The 16,742-nt window shown below is 41.1% G+C and overlaps 2 protein-coding genes across 10 annotated transcripts in view; one reads left to right on the forward strand and one right to left on the reverse strand.

Moving 5' to 3' along the window:
* fip1l1a (FIP1 like 1a (S. cerevisiae)) overlaps positions 1–9,376 on the reverse strand; it is a 93,632-nt gene extending 84,256 nt beyond the window's left edge. For 3 of the 8 annotated variants that reach the window (XM_073064668.1, XM_073064662.1, XM_073064661.1), the window contains exons 1-4: positions 9,195–9,374; positions 8,947–8,992; positions 1,388–1,451; positions 172–278 (exon numbers count right to left, since the gene is read on the reverse strand). In XM_073064668.1, the coding sequence (XP_072920769.1) occupies positions 172–278; positions 1,388–1,451; positions 8,947–8,992; positions 9,195–9,282 (305 nt within the window). In that variant the 5' untranslated portion in view covers positions 9,283–9,374. Of the gene's footprint in view, positions 1–171; positions 279–1,387; positions 1,452–8,946; positions 8,993–9,194 lie in introns of all 8 variants that reach the window. The other 5 variants (XM_073064667.1, XM_073064666.1, XM_073064669.1 and 2 more) reach the window with 3 other exon arrangements.
* Positions 9,377–14,796: 5,420 nt separating this feature from the next.
* The window catches only part of scfd2 (sec1 family domain containing 2), a 259,523-nt gene continuing 257,577 nt past the window's right edge, over positions 14,797–16,742 (forward strand). For both annotated transcript variants that reach the window (XM_073064670.1, XM_073064671.1), the window contains exon 1: positions 14,797–15,688. In XM_073064670.1, the coding sequence (XP_072920771.1) occupies positions 14,863–15,688 (826 nt within the window). In that variant the 5' untranslated portion in view covers positions 14,797–14,862. The remainder of the gene's footprint in view (positions 15,689–16,742) is intronic.

Genomic DNA, 16,742 nt, shown 5'->3' on the forward strand with positions numbered 1-16,742 from the left:
CAACCATGAGCAGTGTTGTCCCTCAGCCGTGCCATTTCCAGTAGGAGATATATCTGTATACATACACTGATTGGAATAACACTTCAAAATATCAAACAGTGAAAACCTAAGTAAAGTTAACCAACAAAAACTGCATTTTTATCTCAAGTTTCACAAAGGTTGGGAACTTACGTGTACTGAGGTGCTCCAGTTTTTATGTCACCAATTGTAACTTGAACATCATCATCATCGTCATCACTATCACTGTCACTTTCATCCTCCCCCTCAGCTGTAGGATTCTAAAGAATGAAAACATGATTATTTTCTATAACTAAACTGAACACCAAACCTATTCTATTGAAACATCTATTCTCCCACTGTAACCCTATGTTGGAAGCGAACACTCTCATGTTTTGCAGTTCAGCTTTAAAGCTTCAGCCATAAAACACTGAATGACCAGCTTGCAATTCTATAGATCTGCTTCCATAACATTGAAGAATACAGACTTCTTAATCTAATGATAACTACTCTGAACAATTAGTAACTAAGACACAAAGTTCCCTTTTCCAATTATATTATAAATCTACTAACTTACAGAACGTACATGGTCTATTTGCCAATTTGTTTCTGATTTTGAGGATACTGGCTGTGCAAGTACTAGAATCAATACATGAATGTAATCAAGACCCATTAACTCAATGAAATACAAATTGTTATAAGGGCTATTAGCCAACAAATTCCCAAACTAACCCACATAGTTCAATCTTTTCCTCACTTAATAATATTTATTTGTCTAATTTGTTTCCTTTCACATCCCAAATATGTGTAGTTAATTGGCCAGTACAAATTGTCCCTGATATAGGTAAATGGTAGAATCTGAATGTGGAGGGGGAAAAGGTTCCTTGCACGATCTGCATCTTGGGTCTATTACACCAGCGCCTGTTCATGTAGGGTGAATGGGATTAATGTACTGTATTACAAGTATAAATGGTGATTGATGGTTGGCATGGACCCTCCCTCCCTCAACATTTACAGAAAGATAAACCAAGTTAATATTCTTCATGGAAGGTCATTTCTAACATACAGCTGAGTTTTACTGTTTAACTTAAAAATTTATTTTAAAGAACATTCACCTCAATCCTCTTCTGTGAAATTTGTATCAAATTGAGAGCAACTAAATGATAGACAAAAAAAGAGCCCCACCAAATTGTTCAAAAAATAGTTCAAAAAAGGCAGGATAAATACATTAGCTTCTCATTTAAAAAGACACCTTAAAGTTAATCACATTTCTAATTTAAAACCACATTCATTGAACTTTTCCTCCCCTTAAAGTCACAATGTTTATTTGTCTAATTTATTTGACCTAATTCAATAGTTGTTATTTCAAAAAAGTGCATTTGAAACTTACCATTTTCACTACACCATTCCCTCTCGTTTCTTCTATAGTAGCAGCTGGAGCTGGTGCTTCAGTGCTAAACAAATAGTATGTTTCAGATTAAAAAGCAATCTTTAAAACAAAGCCAAAATAACATCTAACCAAGTTTTAGAAACCAAATATTTGGTACACAGAAAATTGGTAAAATATTTCTAAATAGAATTATGCCATTTACATACTTTTAGGAGAACATAGGCTTCAACTGAACGTGCTATCACTAGGGGAATATGTAATTCTAAACTAATTAACTCCTGACCGCCATGTTGCACACTAAAAATATTAATCACACAACTTGAGGGCTGCAAAACTTTATGCTTGATCTTATAATTAGGTTTTTAATAATGTATTTTGGAATACCTCACTTCAAATTAATAATATAAAATCATGGTATTCACAAAACTCAAAAAAATCACCTCTATAGGTTTTAATCTTGCCTAAACAAAATTCTGGGACCGCTCTTACAAATTTTCTATCCAACTGGTTTATCCATGAGGCAACACTCTCTACTAGATTACATCAGGACAAAGATGCCAACTTGATTAGCTGCTCATCAATATCTTCTACAATGTCTACTCACGTTACTCATCGAGGACTCTCTGCCAACCCCTCCAAAATCTGTAGCCTCTACCACCAAGGGAAACAAACACATGAGGACATCATCCCCTTGCACATTCCACTGGAAGCTGCACATATTCAAACATGGAAAGTCACTGTCATTGCTTATTGCCGCTGGGTCTGCTTCTGAAATTCCTGACACATCAGCATGGTAGTTGTAGCTTTATTAGAGCAAGTAGAATGGTTTAGCAAGGCGACTCGTCATAATTTTCGCAAGGACAATAAATGATGGCGTTGCCAGGGAACCTCACATCCCAAAAAAAGAAATAAATAAATGAAGGTTGTACATTCAACATCAACTTGGGAAGTTTATTTACATTGCTATTTCAAAGCAGCATGGGGAGGGGGTGTCATTTTATGGAAAGTCCCATCTGCTAGTTCAAGAAAACACAAAAATTGAAAAGGCATCCTGATCATTGCTCTTCTCTTGACCAAATATAGTGATTAAGAATCACAGGCAACAGTAATGTCAGTGAGTAGAAGCTCAGAGGCTTAGAGAAAGCCTATTTGCCTGACATCAGTAGCTGGGAATTTGTTGAAATCAATTGTTAGGGATGAGATTACGGAGTACCTGGAGGCACATGACAAGATAGGCCAAAGCTAGCATGGTTTCCTGAAAGGAGAATTCTGCCTGACTAACCTGCAATTTTTTGAGGAAATTTCAAGCAGGGTAGACAAAGGAGATGCAGTAGGTGTGGTGTACTTGGATTTTCAGAAGGCCTTTAACAAGGTGCTGAACATGAGGCTGCTTAACAAGATAAGAGCCCATGGAATTACAGGGAAGTTACTAGCATGGGTGGAACATTGGCTGAGCAGCAGAAAACAGAGTTAGAATAAAGGGATCCTATTCTGGCTAGCTGCCAGTTACCAGTGGAGTTCCACAGGGTTCTGCTTTTGGGACCGCTGCTTTTTATGATATATGTCAATGATTTGGACTACGGTATTAATGGATTTGTGGCTAAATTTGCTGATGATACAAAGATACCATAAATTCCGGTGTATAAGCCTAGAATCTGGCCCTAAATTTTGGTCCTAAAATTAGGAGGTTGGCTTATACACTGGGTGCCAACTTTGGAAAAACGAATACACAGAAGACAGGTCGTATTTATTGGCTGTTTTTGAGTCAAATTTGTTCCACTGTCGACACATGAATTCTTTAAATGATTTGTTTAAACTCACATCTAGTGGCTGGAGCATGGAGATCAAACCACCGGGAATGACTGCAATGTCCGTATTTTCAGCGTTCAATGCTGCTTTTGTCTCAGCTGACAAGTGCGCTTTGAACATGTCCCAGACAAGTAGCAACTTTTCCTTCCTGAAACTTTTGGGACATCGACGCCACACCTCTTTAACCCACTTCAAGCAACCTGTTTCGTCCATCCAGCAGCGTTCTTGGACGTCAACAACAACACCCCGCGGGAATTTTCTGAGCAATCTTTGTTTTTTGTCTCAACACAAGATCACGTCTATTCATAAATCAGGTGCACCAACTTCGCGTAGCTTTGAAATTTTCCCTGACCTCACGGTGTTTTTCGGCCCATTTCAATGCTTGAACTCGAATCATTTCGCTGGTAACAATGTATTTGGACAATCGCTGGTGATTCACCCACTCTAAAACCTTTTCTTCCAGTTCTGGCCACTGGCATGTTTTCCAACAGTTTGCACATTTCGTCTTTGGCATTTCCCTCAGCGTGTCCTCTGCCTTTCTCCACTTTCTCACTTGTTTCTCATTTACACTAAACTTCTTAGCAGCTGCAGAATTATTCATTCCTTTAGCAAAATCAACAACCTTCAGCTTGAAGCCAGCATATCACATTCGTTTTAATCTTTTGTACATGACAGTCGCAAATTCAATACTGAGTAGACATGCTGATCCCGCCACCCTGTGTTATGTTTTAACGAGATTATGATGGGCGCTAAATGGTTTCACAAGGGTTACATTTCAGAGGATTGTTTATTATTGGAGACCTAATCCAAAATTTCCCTCCCTGATTTATTTATTAAGAATTCGCTTATAACGCTCTACAATGTGTAGGCCTGTTTTCTTAGCAGGTACTGGTTCACAAAATTTCCCGGTTCCGGATACAGCAAAGCTGAGTAACGGCATGTGAGATCTTGTGATCTTTCCTGGTTAAATCAAAAACCTCTACAAAAGGGGTTGGCTTATACAAAGGTAACATGAGAAAGGCACTTTTTTAACCTTGAAAATGGGGGGGGGGGGGGGGGGGTCGGCTTATACTCCAGAATATACGGTAGGTGGAAGAGCAGGTAGTGTTGAGGAAACAGAGAGCCTGCAGAGAGACTTGGATAGTTTAGGGGAATGGGCAAAGAAGTGGTAAATGAAATACAATGTTGAAAAGTGTATGGTCATGGACTTTGGTGGAGGAAATAAATGGGCAGACTATTATTTAGATGGGGAGAGAATTGAAAAGTAGAGGTGCAAAGGGACTTGGGAGTCCTTGTGCAGGATTCTCCTAAAGGTTGAGTCGGTAGCGAAGAAGGCAAATGCAATGATGGCATTCGTTTCTTGAGGTACACAATACAAGTACAGGGGTGTGATGTTGAGGTTTTATAGGGCACTTGTGAGACCATACTTGGAGTACTGTGTTCAGTTTTCCACTCCTTTTTTAAAGTAAGGATGTGCTGACATCTGGCAGCTCTTGGGCTGTATTCCCTGGAGTTCAGGAGAATGAGAGGGGATCTCATAGAAACATTCCGAATGTTAAAAGGACTGAACAGATTAGATATTGCAAAGTTATTTCCCATGGAAGGGGAATCTAGGACAAGAGGGCACGACTTCAAGATAGAAGGATGTCCATCTAGAAATTAGATGCGGAGAAATTACTTTAGTCAGAGGGTGGTAACTCTGTGGAATTTGATGCCACGAGTGGCTGTGGAAGCCAAGTCATTGGGTGCATTTAAGGCAGAGATAGATAGGTTCTTGATTAGCAGGGCAACAAGAGGTATGGGGGAGGGGGGGGGAAGGCAGAGATTATTGAAAGAATTGGATCAGCCGATGACTGAATGGCAGAGCACACTCAGTGGGCCGAATGGCCTACTTTTGCTCCTATATCTTATGGTCTTATAGGAGGCAAATATTGTTATAGACACATCCAGTATGGCTTTTTGAAACAGTAAGTAGAAAATTTAACCAAGGGGCCATATAAGACTTTGTATTGGAAAATGAGCTGGACCAGATGATTGGAATTTCAGTGGGGGAACATTCTGGGAACAGTAATCCTAACTCTAAATTTTCAGATAGTTACAGATGGAGATCAGACAAGACCTTGAGGGAAAGTGATGAATTGGAGGAAGGCTAATTACAACAGTATAAGGCAGGAAATGGGGAAAGTAGACAAGGAGTGGCTGCTATTGGGAATTGCTTGAATGTCAGAAGGTCAAAGACCAACATGTTCCTGTTGGAAGAATAAATAGGGATGATGTAAATTTATTCAAAAAGAAAAAGGAAGCATGGGTAAGGTATAGCAAGCTGAAATCAGACAGGGCCTTTGAGGAATATAAAAGAAGCAAGAACAAATTTAAACAGGAAATTGGGAGAGCTGAAAAGGACCCATGACATGTGCTTGGCGATTGGAATTAAGAAAATCACAGGGCATTTTATAAAGACAACAGACACTGCATTGGGGCAGGATGGCTTGTCTTCCTAGAAAGTGATTCATATAGTGATTTTCCATAAAGGACACACAATTTATCTGAATATGCATCAAGAAACAAGAGTTCAAAAATATATTTTTACCTCCCCTCTCCACACACACAAATTTCATAAGAATGTATTTTGCATCAAAAATTTTTTGATAATATTCAGGTTAGCAAATTTAAATTCCTGGGTGTTACTATTTCAGAGGACTAGTCCTGGACCTAGCATATACATGCAACTGTGAAGAAAGCACTAAAGCACCTCTACTTCCTTAGGAATCTGTGGAGATTTGGCATGACATTAAATAATTTGACAAACTTTGAGACACGTGCAATGAAGAGTGTATTGACTGGCTACATCACAGGCTGGTATGGAAACACCAATGCCTTCGAACAGAAAATCCTACAAAAGGTAGTGGATTAGGCCCAGTACATCATGGGTAAAGCCCTTCCAACCATTGAGCACATCTATACGAAACCCTGTCGTAGGAAAGCAGTATCCATCATACAAAGATCCTCACTACCCAGGCCATGCTCTTTTCTCACTGCTGCCATCAGGTAGAAGGTACAAGAGCCTCAGAACTCGCACCACCAACTTCGAGAACAGTTACTACCCCCCAACCATCAGGCTCTTGAACAAAAGGGGATCACTATACTCAGCTCCATTGAAATGTTCTAATAACCAATTATATCACTTCAAGGACTCTTTATCTTATTACTTCATGCTCCCCTGATTGATTGCTATTTACTTATATTTTGCATATTTGCAGTTTGTTGTCTTCTGCACTCTACTTTATCTTTCACTGATCCTCTTATAATTACTATTCTCTAGGCTTGCTGAGTATGCCCACAGGAAAAAGAATCTCAGGGTTGTATGTGGTGACATATATGTACTCCGATAATAAAATTTACTTTGAACTTTGGTATTCAAGATTTTGTGAATTCTGTAATACAGGGGTCATCGGGTCATCTGCACAGGAAAACTCAAAGACAAAAGGAGGAATTTGAGCGAGTGAAAGTGTATATCAAATGAGTATGGTACAAGTTCAAGTTCAGTTTATTGTCATTCAACTGTACATACGTATACACCAAATGAAACAACATTCCTTTGGACTAAAGTGCACAATATAGTACATATAACTCACACACATATCACCTAATGTGATATTACCACTAGTAAGTTAGCAAATAATAAGGTGCATTTATGATACAAGGTAAAAAGTAAACAGCATGATGCAACGACTGCTTCATGGGTGATGAGACCTGGATGGTGGCAGGAAGTTCAGTAGTCTTATGGTCTGGGGAAAATGCTGTTTCCCATTCTAGCAGTACTTGTCCTAATACTACAGTACCTGCTGCCTGATGGAGGTTAAGGGGACCTGGTGAGATCGTCCGTTATGTGCACTCTCAGAAACTCGGAGCTCCTAACTCATCACTGAAGAGTCGTGTACATCCAGCGAGAAGTGCTCAGCAGTAATTCCACAGTCATCTCTTTGGTCTCGTTCATGTTCAGACTCAAGTTGTTATTGTCACACAACAGCTGCTCTTCCTCTCCTCTGTACGCTGTCTCATTGCCGTTGTATCACCAGCGCACTTGATAATTCTATTTGAACCAGATCTAGCAGTGCAATCATTCTTTAGCAGAGGCCTTGGGGAGCTCCATTGCTCAGCTTGATGGAGCTACAGATATTTCTGCCAACATGGACTGACTGTGGCCTTACAGTCAAGTCCAGGATCCAGTTACAGAGAGGTGTTAAAAACCAGCAAGGAGTTTCCTGGCACATGAGGCACCAAACTCCAGGTGGGACTGGATGGTACGGAGTGCAGAAGCTACGGCTTCATCAGTGGAGAGATTTGAGTGTTATGTGAACTGAAATATAACAGGAAGATGGGATTGAATATGATCCACAACCAGCTGCTCAAAGCACTTCATTATTGTTGAGCTCATGCCACTGGACAGTAGTCGTTGAGGCAGGTTACTATCACCCTCTTGGGCACTAGGATGATGACAGCCACCTTGAAGCCAGAGAGGGCAGTGGAGTGTTCCAGATGTTGATGAAGATATCTGTTAAAACCCATTAACTAGGCAGCACAGTCCCTCAGCAGCCAACCAGGTACATCATCAGACCACGCAGCTTTTCATGGATTGACCCTGACTAAAGTCTTCCTTGCCGGCACATATGCCATTTCTCAACCCAGCCCCTGCATCCCAACAATGTCCCACTATAACCTGCAACAACCCTCTGCACTATCCACAGCAATACCAACCTTCACGTCATCTGCAAACTTACTAATCCACCTTTCCACTTCCTCATCCAAGTCATTTATATATAAAACAAAAATCACAAAGAGTAGCGTCCCAGTATGTATCATGAGAAAGACCACTGGTCACTGACCTCCAGAGTACACCGTTTGCTATTACCCTATGTCTTCTGGATGAATATGCCTCAATTACACTTATGGATCAATGCTTCCTAAACAGATCCAAGCCAGACAATTCCTCTATTCAATCAATGCCGTGTCATCAGCTAAGCTCCCTTTGAGTGACAGAAAGCAACAATGGGAAAACGGGCTGATTCCAGCAGTACAAAATGCATACAGCAACCTGGTTTGAATCCGGGAAGCAAAGCACAACTGAAGAAAATGTCTGCTTGAAATCAGCTTTGGAGTAAGTTACGATTACATTGTTTAAATTGGCAGCAATATTGTTCTTGCAATTGTATACTGCTGGCTACAGAAACTTTACAAATTCAGGCTCTTCTGCTGGTTCGATTGACCAGTCATTATGGGACAAGGACTCAGATATCAATTCAATTAAGCTTCAATGCACTCCAAAGGGCTCCCCAGATCTCTAGCACCGGTTTATGTACATACACAGCCCACAATCTGGTATTTTGGCTCACATGGGATTTGAAGTCCCTGCGGCATCTGAATTTAATGCTGATTTTATTTCCTGCAGGTTATGTTTGTAGATTGCACATTTTGTAATCTTGAGCAGATGCCACTTGGTTATCAATTTTGAGATCCAACACCAAGATCTCTTTTAAATACCTTTGAACCAATGAAAGCTCGCAATCGGCCTTTTCCCAAAGGCTGATTTTCACCACAGAGAATCTCTCTGGAAAGATGACATCATCTGATTAAAAAATTACCTTCTCACATTGTAAAAATTAAACACCTCAATTAGAAACACGCTGAAAGCGGAAAAACAACCGGCCGCAGGCCCCTGGACCTCGTCGAGAACAAGGAAAACAGCTCACCTGTCAACGGCCGCTTCCTCCTCCTGTTTATTTGGGTCGTTTTCATCTGCAATAAGAAAAGCTATCAGTTAAAAGGATCAAATGGAGAGAATTTGGTGCACGGTCAGCCCCAAGAACACCGACACATCGGGTGTGTGGAAGAGGCCCGGATCAGGCAAGGCCAAGCCGGGTTAACCTTTATTCATTCTGCCGCCTTGCTAACCGCCAGTGATGAGCAGGCCCTGAGCGCAACACTTCGCTTCTCCTACCTCCATACAGCCAATGTTCCTCGTCTTCGCCGGGCGCCGTATTGCCCGCGGCCGCCTCCTTTGTCGTGTTCTCCGCCTCTGCTGACATTACCGTGCCGCCGCCTTCGGGCTTCTCTCCCTCCTCCTCAATCACGCAGATTCTCTTCTAAACTGACCTTTAACAGAGGAAACGCAACATCGGCACGGCGCCCTCTGACCCGGAAGAGGGTGTTGGCGTCTTCAGTACTGGCGTCGGGGGGCGGAGGAGGTTTGTCAGAGGTGGAGATATCATAGATTTCGCTCCGTGCAGCATCCTAATGTTCGAACCATAAATGCCTTGCATCTTTCTGATAAAGGCGAGTCCTGATGACCTCCAAGCATCCAGCATCCATTTCCCTCCATAGATGCTGCCAAAGTTCCTCCGGCATTTTGTGCGTTGCTCCAGATTTCCAGCATCTGCAGTCATTGATGTGCCTGCCCTTTTATTTTCTTAGTCGGAGGACTAATTGCTTCCCTTCAGTTCTCTGACTTCTAGGGTGATTGATGAGGCTAGGGGTAGGATCCATCGGTGCAAAATGTCTGGGGAAGGTGGCGATGGATATTTTCAAAGTGGCTGCACTCCATTTATCATAAACTTCTGTTAAAAATTAACTCAAAATTCCCAATTCCAACTACAGTAGCCTTTTATTTTGTGTCTTCATGGGTGAGGAATGCCCATTGTTGCGGTTGTTAAAATTTTATTTTCCAGGAGCCTTTAAGAATGTACTTGACTCTTTTGTCGTTATCCATTTGATAATCCTTTGACATGGTGTGTTTGCTTCAGGGTTCTTGTGTTGGGGATCCAAGTGATGTAGCTTACCCAGCGAAACCTACTGGGTGCAATTAGAAGTATAATGCTGGGGATGTAGTCCTGGCATTATCCTGCCGATAGTATATTCCAGTGAGGAGGAAGAGGTCTACAAGAAGAACGCACCATCTCTTGCTAATTAACCAAGTGTCATTAAATAGAGGGATTATGAGGATGGTGATAGAGGAACTTAAAACAATCTCTATCATAAGCAAGAGTACTACATCCCCTAGACCTAATGGCCCGGCTTTTAATTTAAAGAATAAAACAAAAATATTAAAAGGATAAGAATGTAACTTAAGTCAACATGGAGACAACTTAGGAAAGAAGTAGTGAATACAGGACTGAATTTTAATCCAGGCAGGATACAAAATAAGGTAAAAGGCAGATAGAAATTGGCAGATATGATTTTGTGGCCATCACAGAGTTATCACTGAAAGACAATCACAGCTGGGAGTTTAACATCCAAGGATAAACATTGTATTGAAAGTACAGGCAGGTAAGCAAGGGTGGGGTGTCTCTGTTGCTAAAAATTGAAATCAAATCCTTATAAGTGACATAGGATCAGAAGATGTTGAATCCTTGTGGGTAGAGATAAGAAACTGCAAGGGTAAAAAGACCCCAGTGAGAGTTATATACAGGCCTCTGAACGGTAGCTAGGGTGTGGGATACAAATTACAATGGGATATCATGATGGCATGTAAAAAGGGCAATCTTAAGATGGTCATGGGGGGGGGGGGGAGGATTTCAATATGCTGGTAGAATGGGAAAGTTGTTTTAGAGCTGGATCCCAGGAGAAAGAATTTGTAGAATGCCTATGAGATAGCTTTTTAAAGCAGCTTGTGGTTGAGCCTACTAGGGAAAATGCAATTCTGAATGGAGTGTTGGATAATGACCCAGATCTGATGACGGAGCTTAAGAATTCACCCTGTAGTTTGAAAGGGGGATGCTAAAATCAGATGTATCAGTATCACAGTTGAATAAAGGTAACTACAGAGGCGGTTGACTGGAGAGGGACTCTTGGGGATGATGGTGGAACAGCAATAGCTGGAAATTCTTGAAGTAATTCAGAAGATGCAAGATCTTTTCTCCCCAAAGAAGACAAAGCATCCTAAATGGAGGATAAGGCAATTGTGACTAACAAGGGAAATCAAAAATAGCATAAAAGCCAAAGAGAGAGCATACAATATAGCAAGATTAGTGGGCAGCTTGAAGGTTAGGAAGCTTTTAAAATCAACAGAAGGCAATGAAAAAAACTGAGAGGAAAGATGAAATTTGATAGTAAGCCACTCAATAATATAAAAGAGGATACCAAAGCTTTCTCTTAGATATATAAGGAGTAAAAGGGAAGCAAAAATGGACATCAGACTGCTGGAAAATGATGCCAGAGGCAGTAACGGGAGAAGAAATGGCGGACAGACTATATTTTATATCGTTCATCACTGTGGAAAACACCAGTTGTATGCTAGAAATTCAAGAGAATCAGGTAGAAATGAGGGTGGTGGCTATTACTAAGGAGGTGGTGCTTGGAAAGCTGAAAGATCTGAAATAGTTAAGTCACCTGGGCCAGCTGCATTGTACTGGTTCTGAAAGCGTAGCTGAAGAGATTGTGGAGGCAATAGTTGTGATCTTTGAAGAATCACTAGATTCTATAAAGGTTCAGGAGGACTGGAAAATTGCTAATGTGTCTACACTTCATAAGAAGGAATGGGGGCAAAAGACAGGAAAAAATAGGCCAGTTATGCTGACTTCAGTGATTGGCAAGATGTTAGAGTCCTTTATTAAAGATGAGGTTTTGGAATACTTGGAGGCACATGGTAAAATAGGCTGAAGTCAGCGTGGTTTCCAAAAGGGGAAATCTTGTCTGATTAATTTGTTGGAATTCTTTGAGGAAGTAACAGGCAGGATAGACAAAGGAAGATCAGTGGATATTGTTTCCTTGGATTTTCAGAGGGTCCTTGACAAGGTCCTACACATGAGGCTGCGAAACGAAATACAAGCCCATGATTTAGGAAGATACCAACATGGACAGAGGATTGGCTGACTGGTAGAAGGCTACATATGGGAATAAAGAGGACCTGTTTTGATTTACTGCTGGTGACTAGTGGTGTTCTGCAGGGGTTGGTGTTGGGTCCGCTACTATACAGTAACATGTTAATGATCTGGATGATGTAAGTAATGGCTTTGTGATCAGGTTTGCGGATGATACAAAGATGGGTGGAGGGGCAGTTAGTGTTGAAGAAGCAGGGAGTCTTAAGGAGGACTTGGACAGATTAGGAGAGGGGAAAAAAGTACAGCATAGGGAGGTCTCGTGCACTTTGGTATAATGAATAAAGGTGTAGACTATTCTATCAACGGGAAGCAAATTCAGAAATTGGAGGCGCAAAGGGACTTGGATCTCCTAGTGCAGGATTCCTTAAAAATAAACTTGCTGGTTGAGTCGGTAGTAAAGAAGGTAAATGCAATGTCAGATTCATTTTGAGAGGACTAGAATATAAAAGCAAGAATATGATACTGAAGCTTTATAAGGTATTGGTCAGACCATATTTGAAGTACTGGAAGCAGTTTTGGGTCTCATACCTAATGAAGACTGTGCTGGCATTGGAGAGGGTGCTGCAGAGTTAAATACCCTAATTCTGTCCTGTGATTTATGAGTTCAAAATTCAGTGAACCATAATTTTATTCATTTATTTTTATTGAGATACAACATGGAATAGGCCCTTCTGCCTGTTTGGGCTGTGCCACCCTGCAAACCTCCCCCCCCCCCGCCCCGATTTAACCCTAGCGTAGTCATGGGACCATTTATGATCAGCAGTTGACCTACTAAACAGTATGTCTTTGGACTGTGGGAAGAAACTGGAGCACCCGGACAAAACCCATGTGGTCACAGGGAGCACCTACAAACTCTTACAGACAGTGGCAGGAATTGAATCCAGCTCTCTGATACTGTCCTAACCGCCACACTACCATGCTGCCCTTAAGTACTGGAACAAGCCTGAGGCTCTAATTGGCTATCACTGATCTTGTTTTTTTTACATTGTTAAGAGTTGCATGGCAAGATCTCAAGGAAGGGTATGGTGTCACTGCTGGTGTTTTTTAAATGAAATCGGAAAATCAGATTGATAATACTTGATCATGCTTGTCTAATAATACTGAGGTCTGCGACAGATTAGCGAAAATAAATTTTCAGCATTACTTACATTGGGCCACTGGTCTACTGCCATTCTATTAATGTACTTAGTTTTGTACAACTTTGATGTGTGAAATGAATGCAATCTGTGGCCAATGTTATTACAAGGTTTGTGAGCTGGAGAACACTGCATAGACTTGAATGGCCTTATGTATGTAGAACATAGTAACAGTCAAGATAATTTGTTTTAACATTAACAGTCAATATGAACATTTTAAATCTAAAGAACCCTACTTATTGATATACATACAACACAGAACAGTACAGTATAGGGTCAGACTCTTTGGCCCAGAATGTTGTACCAAACTAACTAATCTATTGACAGCCTAAATTTAGTTTATGCCATTGCATATCTCTCCATTGCCTGTATATTCATGTGTCTATATAGGAACCTTTTAAGTGCCTCTATCATATCTGCTTCTACCAGTAGAGTGCCATCTGAGCACCCATCATTCTCTGTGCATAAAACTTGCCCCACTCATCTCCTTTGAACTTTTCTCCCCGTCTTCAATGCAGGCCCTCTAGTATTAGACATTTCTGCCTTGGGGAGAAGGATACCAGCTATCTATTCAATCTGTACCTCTTAATAATTTTATAAATTTCTCAGGTCTCCCCTCAGACTCCCCTAGTCTGACCATCCTCTCTTTATACTATATCTTATAATCCACACTTCGTTCGTCATGTGTCATGTGGTATGAGGTGGGCAATTGTGATCTTTCCAAGACCATAATTGTTCTTGGCAAATTTTTTCTACAAAAACTGTTTGCCATTGCCTTCTTCTGGTCAGTGCCTTTACAAGACAGTTAATCCCAGCCATTGTCAATACACTTCAGAGATTGAATGCCTGGCGTCAGTGGTCGCATACCCAGGACTTGCGACATGCACCAGCTGATCGTATGACCATCCACCACCCGCTACCATGGCTTTGTGTGACCTTGATGGGGGGGGGGGGGGTAGGCAGCCGCTACACCTTGCCCAAGGGTGACCAGCAGGCTAGCAGTGGGAAAGAGTGCCTTGCACCTCCTTTAGTAGAGATTTATCTCCACTCGGCCACCCCCTAATGCAGGCAGCACCAGGTATGCTTCTTTGACACCATCTCTGTAGCCTCTACATTCTTAAAATGGGGAGGACAGAAATGAATGCTGTACTCCAGACAGTTATAAATCTGCATCACAATTTGCTGGCTTTTGAATTCAGAGCTTTGACTGCTTTACCACTGCAGACTTATATGGCCAAATAACGAATTTATTTCCCGCAAACACCCCGAGACAACCTCAACAAACCTTAACTCTACCTCTAAGATTTTCCCTCGCACTCAATCTTGCACTTGCGTTGTATTTTGCTATTTATTTTGCACAGGTATAAATGGGGCATAATTTAAGTTTATTTTAACTCAGTTTGTAATATACTAGGCTACTGCTGCAAATGCTAATTTTCATGACATTTATACCCTGTATGATGTTCGCCTACAACAATACATTTGAACTTGATACAGTCCCGCGAAATAAACAGAATGCATATGCGTGTGCCACCTAAGTCGCGAAATCCCAAGTCATCATCAATTTGCGTCCAGTTCTATTCTGCGTCATCTTTGGCTGACGGTGCTTTGCTGTGTGTCAAGTTGCCTCTAGTGGTTTTCGGACCCAGAAAGCATGAGTGATGGACCTGGCTTGGGGTCGAAATTTGTGGGGGTTGCCCATAACGTATGGGAGAAGGTGTGCGATAAGGTTAAAAGGGCGGTGGTGTTCATAGACTCGGGGTGCGCTGAGAGCTTACACTGGGTCGGCGGCATAAGTAAATTGCTCCAGGCCGGCGCCCTCAACGTTAAAGAATTCAGCTCCTTCGAAGCTGGAGCCCCGGAGCAAGCCAAAGCGGTTTTCGTGGTGAGCACTGTGTTAAAGGGGCGCACGGCTGATATCATCCGTGATATTGTCACCCTAAGCTCCTTCCAGTACTGTGTGGTGATCACCGCAGTCAGCCACTCTGTCCACTTGCTTGCCAATAATGTGACTGCCGAACTGGAGCAGGAGCTGGTCTTCGAGCAATTCGGGGAGTTATTGTGTCAGTGGATGGGTAATATGAACTATACAGGGGAGGTCATGCACCTGCCTATATTAATCGCTCCCCTTGTTCCCCACCTGTTCATCACTACACCCTATTCATCATTTTTCTCTTTTGTGCCTCAAGACCTGAAACTGCTCAATAACACCCGGCCCGACAAAAAGAAATTTGGAAGCCTGAATGACGTCGATTATCATTCTTTGCCTTTTGAACTTCAAATTCAAATCAAGTCATTAGTTTCATCCTTGAACTCTATATTTGAGCTGGTACAGCTCAAAGAGGAATGTTTTGCAGTTGGCCCTACCAGTAGATTAATTGCAGGAGAACTTGCTAATTATCCACCGGCAAAACAGAGAAGAAAAAACGCTCAACATAAAGCATCTATTGTCTTTATAGATCGAACACTTGATCTTTCAGGTAAAACATACTTTTCTTCATCTACAGTACCGGTTTCCTCACTACGTCATATTTTGACTTATTTATTAATGCATCTAATTTGAAGCTAATGCTAACTATAACATGTAGCTATTTTAAACTTTTTGCATATTTTACATTCTCAGATAAGTGTTGTTGCATATATCAAATAGAATGTAATTTATGACAACGATAATTGGGCTAATATATTACTTTAATTCAGTGTGAAGGAACAATAATCTCTTATTTTTCAGCATTTTGAATAGTATTTGGTATTATTTACCAATTATGGTCTTGCTATTTATCATCATGGTGCGTGCTGTTGCTTTGCTTGTTTCTGTAGACTTAAGAATATTAATGTAAGGTATACAGAAATCATATACCAGGGTGCACTATCATCTTGGATGAAACTTCCGCCACATCACCTTGTGTGAGATTTTGTATGTTGGTAATATTTAGCCAAAACAAATATATCTTGCTCCTACTTGAACATAAAGATTTTAGCCTCAAAAGCCTTTGTGTTAGAGAATTCCTGTGATTTATCTTTCTTTGGTGTAGAAATATCTCTTGGTCTCAGTCTTAAATCACTTACCAGGTATGCTCTGACTTCAAACATCTCATTTATCTTTTTGGGATCTAATCTGTCCAGTCCTGTTGGTGTTTTAAAAGTTTCTGTGAGGTCCCCACTCATTCCTCTGAACATCAGTGAATACACGCTCAAATGTCCCAAAGTCTCTTCTAGGAATCACTCTGGTGAATCTTTGCTGTACTCCATAGCAAGAAAATCTTTCTCAGTTATGGAAAACAAATTTGCACACAAGGTGTGCTCCCACTAAACCTTGTAAAATTGTGGTACACCTCTACTCAAATCCTCCTGCTATGTAAGTAAACATTTAATTTGTATTTTTAACTGTCTATGGCAAAAGGGCACTCATGTCTGGCCAAACCTTGCATTTTCCTAATCTCTCACCATTCAGAGCATCTGGCCTTGTATTTTTAACATCAAGGTGGTAAATAACCTCACATTTATTAACATTGTTCTATTTTGTCAAAGTGT

This window comes from Hemitrygon akajei, chromosome 13 (genome assembly GCF_048418815.1).
Source record: "Hemitrygon akajei chromosome 13, sHemAka1.3, whole genome shotgun sequence".
Taxonomy (NCBI): domain Eukaryota; kingdom Metazoa; phylum Chordata; class Chondrichthyes; order Myliobatiformes; family Dasyatidae; genus Hemitrygon; species Hemitrygon akajei.